The sequence below is a fragment of the Gastrolobium bilobum genome, unplaced genomic scaffold, assembly GCF_033153095.1.
Source record: "Gastrolobium bilobum isolate Gb01-03AN ecotype WA unplaced genomic scaffold, APGP_CSIRO_Gbil_v1 utg20749, whole genome shotgun sequence".
Taxonomy (NCBI): domain Eukaryota; kingdom Viridiplantae; phylum Streptophyta; class Magnoliopsida; order Fabales; family Fabaceae; genus Gastrolobium; species Gastrolobium bilobum.
Genome location: NW_026895879.1, coordinates 85,158 through 93,980, shown reverse-complemented (window position 1 = coordinate 93,980; position 8,823 = coordinate 85,158). Strand labels below are relative to the sequence as shown.

Below are 8,823 nucleotides of genomic sequence, written 5' to 3'. Positions count from 1 at the left end.
GGTAGTGGTAGACAGATTAACAAAGTCTGCACATTTCATACCAGTCAAAACGAGTTTCTCTGCGAAGCAGTTGGCTCGATTATATGTGAAGGAGATTGTGAAACTTCATGGTGTTCCTGAAAGTATCATTAATGATCGGGACCCTAAATTCACTTCTCGACTTTGGGATGCAGTGCACCAGGCATTTGGTACGCAGTTGAGACTGAGTACGGCTTATCATCCCCAGACTGATGGTCAGACTGAGAGGGCTATTCAGACCCTGGAGGACATGTTGAGGGCTTGTGCCTTAGAGCAGGGGACTGCGTGGGATAAGTATCTTCCTCTGGTGGAATTTTCCTACAATAATAGTTATCATGCCAGTTTGGGCATGGCTCCCTATGAGGCTTTGTATGGCCGCAGGTGCAGGGCGCCGACTTGTTGGTTAGAAATTAGTGAGAGACAGTTATTTGGGCCTGATATGGTCCAAGAGACTACTGATCAAATTATGATGATTAAGGATCGATTGAAGAAAGCTCAGAGCCGCCAAAAGAGTTATTATGATGCAAAGCATCGACCCTTTGAATTTTCTGAAGGGGATCATGTGTTTATCCGTTTGTCTCCGACTACGGGTGTTGGGCGTGCTCTAGGAGTGAGGAAGTTGAGTCCTAGGTTCATTGGGCCCTACCAGATTATAAAGAGGGTCGGACCTGTGGGATACCAGCTTGCCTTACCTCCACATCTGTCAAATCTGCATAGTATTTTTCACATTAGTCAGCTTCGCAAATACGTACCGGATGCGTCCCACATTGTTCAGCAAGACGATATTAAGGTAAAGAAAGACTTGAAGTTTGTTGTGGGACCACTGAAAGTTCTAGCTCGTGATGAAAAAGTACTGAGAAACAGGACTATTCCCATGCTCAAGGTACAATGGGAAGGTTTGACATCTGAGGATGCTACTTGGGAGCAGGAGAATGAAATTCTCCAGCAGTATCCTGGGTTTGACGTCAGGTATGTGCTTTGTCATATTTTGATTTTGTGCGCAAAATCCTTAAAAGGTGGGGGTGAATACAATGACCCTAACTGGTAAATCTTAAATAAAGGTATAATTTAAAGATTTAAATGTCATAATTGGACTCAGAGCGTGAATTCGAGTATTTTTATTGTAATCATGACTAGGAATTTAAACTACTCTTAAAAATAGTATTAAAAAATATCGAATACATATTTTTATCCTTATATATTTAGCTCTTATACACCAATTGAACTACTATCATTCAGTTAGAAATAAATTTATGATGTGAATCTACTCGTTCAGTCGTTCTCAAAGTTGATGCCAAAATTGTGTCAAAAGTAACCCTGACCAAATGTATTGAGAAAGGCAACGCTGCTTCAGAGAACAATTTTAAAATGGCAATCCTTCTTCTGGCGAGTTTAGCTGCTCGACCTTGAGGGAGACGACCGACACTCGAACCTATAATGACCCTAACTGGTAAATCTTAAATAAAGGTTTAATTTAAGGATTTAAATGTCATAATTGGACTCAGAGTGTGAATTCGAGTATTTTGACTGTAATCATGACTAGGTTATTAACAGTGCGTTCTGCCGGATAATCTGCATTCTTGTGAATTGACCGGTAGAGCTTAAATGAACAAAATGATTTTAGAGACATAATTTGAAAATTCTGACGCCAAATATGAGTTCAGAACGAAAAATTGTATAGTCTGGCACTTTCCGTGAAAATCTCGTGAATAATGTTTTCTACCGAGTATTTTGTACTGCTGTCAAAGCAACCGGTAGAGTCCAGAAACAAATAATTAATGAAAAAAGAATAAGAAAGTTCAATATATGCCATACTATTCAAAATAGGCCCAAGAATGATAAGTTTATAAATTTTAAGTTTCGTAAGCAAACGACGTACAGTTAGTGATTCACAGTGCATTTCGTTAAAAAACGGTGCAAAAATCATACTGTGAATAATTAATATTGTTCCTTAGGAAATAAAATTTAATATAAATGAGTTCAGAAAAATAAAAATATGTCCGTAGCTTTAAGCTAGTTCCGGGTCAGTTAAGTGGAAATACGCGAAAAGAAAACAACCGATAAAAAGGGGCCACCTATACATATATGTCCACATCACTTAAGTTGGCACTATTCACATCAGCTTCCCTTCCTTCTCTCTCTTCATGGCCGATCCCCTCCCCCATTAGAGATAGGTTTTGCAAGCTTTGTTCATCCTTTGATTTCTCCCTCCACACTCAACCAAATCCTTAGGTCCATCACACGAAAATCATAGTAAATCACTCAAGGAATCCATTCCACTACTTGGTTTGGGCTATAATTGCTTGTGTGAAGAGTTATTCCTTTTCCCTTTTTGATTTACTATTATCAAGGGTGGAAATTAGAGTTTTTGATGGAGCTTGGCTTGGATGTTGCCTTCTAGGCTTTGTACAAGGGATTAGAGGTAATAAATCTCTATTTCTATGGTTTGTTTTTCATGATTTAAGTTTTGAAAAATGTAGGATATATTTTGGTGGTAAAACCTTGAGTTTAAAATTTGAATTGATGATGGATTATTGATGTGTTTGACATAGGAACGTGAAATAAGCATTTGAATATGTGTAAAATTAGAAAAAAATTCCATGGTGTTATGTCCCCTACGTTTCGGCCTTGAGGGACTTTGGAGGGGTTTGGTGTTCAAAAATTTAGTTGGATACCTTGTAGAGATAAATATATATAGGTATATGTATATGTGGGTTATTTATTAAGTGAAGAAAATTGCATGAAAAAGAAGCGAAACCTTGGTTTCTCCCTCTTGGATTTTGGCCTATAGGGAGTTTTAGGGATAGATTTAGTTACATTTTATTTTAATAAAATGTGTAGTTTCCAATACATGAAATTGATAAGATTATGAAGTGAAATGGTTTGAAATTTTTTGAAAAATATCTTGTTCTCCGGGTATGCATCCCACGGCCTTTGAAGGTAAGGATAGGCCATTAGGTTTTGTAAAATTGCTATACGAAATCTAGGAGACGAGTGAGGGTTCAAGGGACTATTGATTTTGTAAATTGATTCAATGCAATTCCTAGCCTTCCTAGCCTTGGTTTCGGCCATTTAAGATCTTTGGGGCAATTAAAATTGTAAGAAAAAAACGTCTAATAAGAGGAATTATGGAAGTATGGTCTAGACTTGTGTATTGGCATAGGATTGGCAAAAATGTAAAGAAACAAAAGTAAGCGATAAAATGTATGCCTTATGTAAAATCTAGGCATGGTAGCATTTTATTTCTTTTTGTTTTGGATTCTTTCTCTAGGTGTGCCTAGGGACTGAAAAGGGTTTGGATCTTGTTGAAGCGATATAAGTAACTTGTGCTACAAGTAAGCGGATTATAAAAGCTTCAAGAGGTAAGCTCTATGTTTAAGGAGTCTTTTCGTGTTTGAGTGCTCCACCATGGTTAGTGAACTATGGTTGGATTGTATGATTGTTTTGATGCTTTGTATAGATGCATTCATATAGAGCTATTCGATAAGATAATATGACTTGTTCTGATATGATTTATGTATTGATTGTATGGTACACAGATGTCTTCTTGGGGTTCCCCTGAGATTGACGGTGTACGCCTCTGATATGTTCTGGTTCTGCTTGGGGTCCTCCCTTGGGAACACGTGCGTTGATTTCCGCTTGGGGTCGTCCCTTGGGAATGACTATGTACGCCTCTAATAAGATATGTATAAGTGCTTTGTTTTGTTAAGATATCTGTTATATGTTGCATTGGTATACTCTGTATCTGACTTTCATGCAGGAGTGAGCCAGGGGTATGGAGAATTCTCTATAAACCTGGAGCTTATTGAGATTGTTATCTCACCCCTCTTTGGGGACATCATTTCAGGTTCTCAGCCCGGTGAGCCCTTACTAGGCAGGGACGCGACTCATGGTTGAGGCGTTTGGACAGACCGGATTTTGAGTAGTTGTAGGCTACTACTATTTTGGAGTGTATTTATGTTATTTAGTATTTTAGCATTTTGGTGGATCATGATGTCTGATCCTTTACTTTGTATATGGCCTGTATATATTTTGTACATGTCTTTCAGTTTGATGCATGTACATTTGTGTATTCAGGCATGTTGATATGACGATGTAGTATTCAGTTATGTTTACGTGGTGGATTGCATGCTGTTAGATATAGGGGCACGGAGCCCAGTTATGCATGCGCACATGGAAGGGTATATGATTTTATATACTGTATAAACTGTGTATCAGGAACTCTTGAGAGTGGGATTGGAAAATCTCCAGTTGTTCGATTTACAGAGGTTACTTTGCCCGATTTTCGTCTCCGTCGAATAAGAATTAAACTAGAAAAAAGAAAAAGTTAGCTCGTATTTTCATAAGTTAAGTCTTCCGTTGTTTCTGTTTATATCATATGCATGTTAATTGAACCGGCTCGAGACGGGGATGTTACAGATCCTACCACTGGGTTTCTTTGCACTGTACGAACAAGATCTACTAGATCTGCATGTCTTTTGTGTATATGGTTCCATTATGAAATTTTAACTTTTTAAGCTGAAAATAATTTTCTACTTTTTTTTAGAAAAAAACAAAATTGAATGATGACTATATTTTTCATTTTAATTATTTTTCATTGTCCTATATATGATTATCTGGGTTTAGATTACATGTGAAGTGGGTAAAATTTCATTTTGTTAACATGTTCGTTTTGCAGTAGAGTACGAACAAGGTCCGCATCTTTTCTGGCAAGAAGACAGTGAGCCAAATTGTGATGAATATTTAGAAAAAGTGGGGGTATATTTGTAATATCACATCACATTCCTAGTAATATTATATAATCAACCAAACATAGGCTTAATAAATTTCATCTAATATTTTCGGTATAATTTTGGCCTACCAAACAACTTTTTCTTAACTTTCCTATCAAACTCATTTTTTCACCACTTTCCTAGTAATTACATTTTCCTAATATTCAAAAAAAAATTCCTCAACCAAACACCCCTTAAGAATTATTACCAAAAGTTTGAGTTTTTCTTGATGTGGGGATTGTGATTGAGCTTGAAGGTGTGGTCTGATGGGCCGTGGCACGATCTTATTAAGTCAACGTGCACTGGGATTGTGGGTGTATTTATAGACTAATGGAGGGGCGTGGTGTGGGCCATCGGCCAGCAACTTCAATTTTTTTTTAATTTTAATTTTTTATATTATAATAAAGTAAATATTATAATAAAACAAGGGAAAAACTGTCCAAAAAGAAACATAAAATTTTATAAGCTTGCCATGCAACTTTGTCCTATTATTTATCTTTTTATTTGACTAATTTTTATTTCTATGATTAATTGTGATGGCGTGTGAGAGAAGAAACTTTTAACGACCAATTTATTTTTTTTGTAGATAATAGCCAATAGTCAGTCTTTTTTGATTTTTTTTTTCCGTATCTTCTCTTTTCCCAATTCCAATTCTCTGCATTTTCTTTTACAATTTATTTTTTACCCAAGAGATAATGAGCAAACAAAAACCAACCAGCGTCCACAACTTTTTTAGGAGTGTAGAAAACTCAAATGTATCTACTCTTAGAGCCCGTTTCTTTCTTTTTTTGGTAATAGGGAGGGCAAAGCCCAAACAAAACAAAAACTACAAACTAAGATGATGTATGTCAAAAACAACATGCTCCATCGCAATCCTGGATTTAGTTACATTCCAAAAAGAAAGAATACTAGAAGGGGGAGAAGGGAAGAAACGCAGTTCTTCAGCACTCAAAGAGAAGCCAAGTTTGGCTAAACCATCTGCACAAGAGTTAAATTCTCTGGGAAAGAACACCGGTTGTAAACGACCCAGAACTTGGCTAGCACTTTTGATACGGTTGATAAAAGAGGAGTAGCCACAGTGGGGAGGTAAAGTCTCTAAACATTGAAGAGCCTCCTTTGAATCACATCCAACCCATAGATTCTGCGTCTAAGGGTCTACAAGTGTCAATGTTATAAGCAAAACCACTCATCCATTCTCCAGCTAAAGAGCAAATAAAGCCACCACAAGTCCCTTTGTTGCTGATTGAGCTGTAAGCTCCATCCACATACAGTTTGTATCAAAATTGTTGTGGACTGTGACCTGCTAAATCAGAAGAAGTAATTTTTATCTCTTCTTTATTTTAAAAGTATTTTTTACAAAAGTTAAAGCTATTTATATTTTTATAAAAATATTTAGTTTTCAAAAAAAGATTTGACTTACTTCTGTTTTTTTTAGAAGTTAAAATTTTTAGTTTCTAAAAAAAATAAATTTTTGACTTTTTTGTGATTTCTGTTTTTCTAAAAGCAAACATTCAAACCAATTTAAAGTGAGAAGTGATTTTTTTTTCCTTGAAAAAAACAGCTCTTGGAGATAAAAAAGCTAATCCAAAGAAGCCTTTATTCCTATAACATCATCTTCAACTTTCAGTCCTGTTGAAGATAATTCCACCATAGAGGGTCATACGAACATATTCTCCAGGAGCATCCGTTGTCTGGACAGGAGGGATGAGAACATCGATTACAAGTTTCATGGTTTCAATTACAAGCCCATCAGATATAAGGCCACAAAAACAATTCAAAGAGATATTCAAGGGATTAGTGCGTGAGTCCATGCACCCAATGCATATTCACAAAAACTTAATCGTATGCAAAAAAAATTGGGTTTTTGATTCTTCAAATAGAGCCCGTTGCTACGTTATTTATAATAAACCTTTAAGTTTGTAATAACGTGGTGGGAAATGTAAATATTCTTTATTAGTTGTGCTTTTATAACGCTATTATTACTGTAAATATTATTCTTACCAGATGCATGATGCTAATAAAGTAATTACGCAAATCAGAAAAAGAGCATCTAAATTTTTTATCGCGTTTCATGTATGATAAACACAACCAAATTTTAATTTCCAATTAACAAGAAACAAGAGTTGGATTTAGGTTTCCTTAGGAGACAAAGGACCTCAAACCAAGCTAGTCTTACAAAGCTATATATAAGAACCGAAGCTATAATTGCCCTATCATCATCGATCTATCCACTTCATATTAACTATATGAAGCTTTATTTTATGATTTATAAAAATTAAACCTACAACTTCTACCTAAATTTCACTCCAAGCCTAGCACTTGAGTTAAAACTCAAGTGGATCGATGACTTAGAAATTTATTTAACGCAATACAAGTGAAAATATTTTTAGAAAATTACAACAAAGGTTTAGGGATAAAGTTCAACAAGAGACCTAAAACCAAACATAGGGAATATCTTGTAATTTTTGAAGCCTGCTTTGACAAAGATTTGCTTCCAATCCTTTTCATCTCTCTCTTTTCCATTATGCAAAGTCATCATTATTATATCGAAAAGGACCTTTACTTCTGTCATTTCATGCTCATCATGCTTTTCATTGATCACCACATCTATGATTATCACTTTTCCTCCATTGCCTGAAATAGCTTCTTTACAATTTCTAAGTATCTTTATGCAATCATCATCATTCCAGTTATGTAACACCCACTGCAAGAGTGAAAAACAAGTTAAGGATTAGAAAGACTGTCAATCACTTCTGTTAAGGATTAACTATATATTAAAAAATGTACCGAATAATGTGACAAACTTGAAAAATTAATAAGTATGCATCCACGTATTTGTAGAAAGTATAGAGAAAGCAAGTCATCTCATACCTTGAGTAAAATTGCATCAGCATGAGGGATAGATTTGAACATGTTCCCACCAACATAACTCAAATTATTATTTCCAGATAAGTCTGCTACAACTTGTGGAAGATCCAACACCGTGCATTTTAAATTAGGAAATGCCTTACAAATAATCTTAGCTGTGTTTCCAGTTCCACCACCAACATCAACTAGAGAATCCAAGCCCTCAAAAACTGATTTGCAATCATTCAAAGCCAACCTTACCATATGAGAATCACTCTCCATGGCCTCATTGAAGTTCTCCATATCCGTGGTATTTTGATGAATAAAATCCCAAAAGGCTCCAGGACCTGATGCGGTCTCAAAGATTGTGGGGTCCTCACCAGAAGTCCATTTACCCAACTGATGGAATAAACCAACAAGAGTTGGGTGGTTTATCAACTGAACCATTGAAGACAAACAATAGTCAGTACCTTTGACAAGGAGTTGTGATGAAGGAGTAAGAGCATATGCTTCTTTGGTGTCATCGGTTTTGATGATTGCAAAGAAGTCGTTGAGTGACAATAAGCGCATGAGACGTTGGACACAAGTAGCTTTAGAATGAGGAACATGAAGAGATGAAACAAGCTCGGGAAGAGTAATGGGTTGACCATGATTGTGAATGATATCAGGTATGCCAAGGTTAACGGCCCACTTGATACACATGGGACTAATGAAGTTACACATGTGTTTGTACAAGTGAGCTTGAGCTTGAAAGAGTTCACTTGCTTTGAAGTCTTTCATGGAAGCCATGAGAATGATATCGAATGCAGATTGTGTTGTGTGTTTATGTTCAGAACTTGTCACTTGCTCTGTTGCTCTGAACTCAACTTGCTCTGCTTCTGCTATATATACTAATTGATCGGCACCTCCCACATGTTGCTGAATTAATAAAATATCAATGTCGTGTCCTGACCTACTTCATTAGTATCATTTAATTATCACGTTACATACACACTGCAATTTTTGTCCTGAATACCTCTCTGGAATATTTAAGAATCCAATACCGCGTCATGTTCTCTTTATTATATCAATAAGAATGCAGTACTATTATTATTGATAGGCACCTGGCACACGTTGCTGAATTAGTTAATAAAATATCAATGTATTTTTCTGACCTACTAGTATTATTTAATTATCACTTTTTTGA

At 36.0% G+C, this 8,823-nt stretch overlaps 1 protein-coding gene across 1 annotated transcript; it reads right to left on the bottom strand.

Moving 5' to 3' along the window:
- Positions 1 to 7,197: 7,197 nt before the first annotated feature.
- Positions 7,198 to 8,426, bottom strand: LOC133296585 (isoflavone-7-O-methyltransferase 9-like). Its single transcript, XM_061495598.1, has 2 exons — positions 7,662 to 8,426; positions 7,198 to 7,494 (listed from the first exon to the last, which is right to left on the bottom strand). The coding sequence occupies exons 1-2, from the start codon at positions 8,424 to 8,426 to the stop codon at positions 7,198 to 7,200; spliced, it is 1,062 nt and encodes a 353-aa protein (XP_061351582.1).
- Between the last annotated feature and the right edge of the window lie 397 nt (positions 8,427 to 8,823).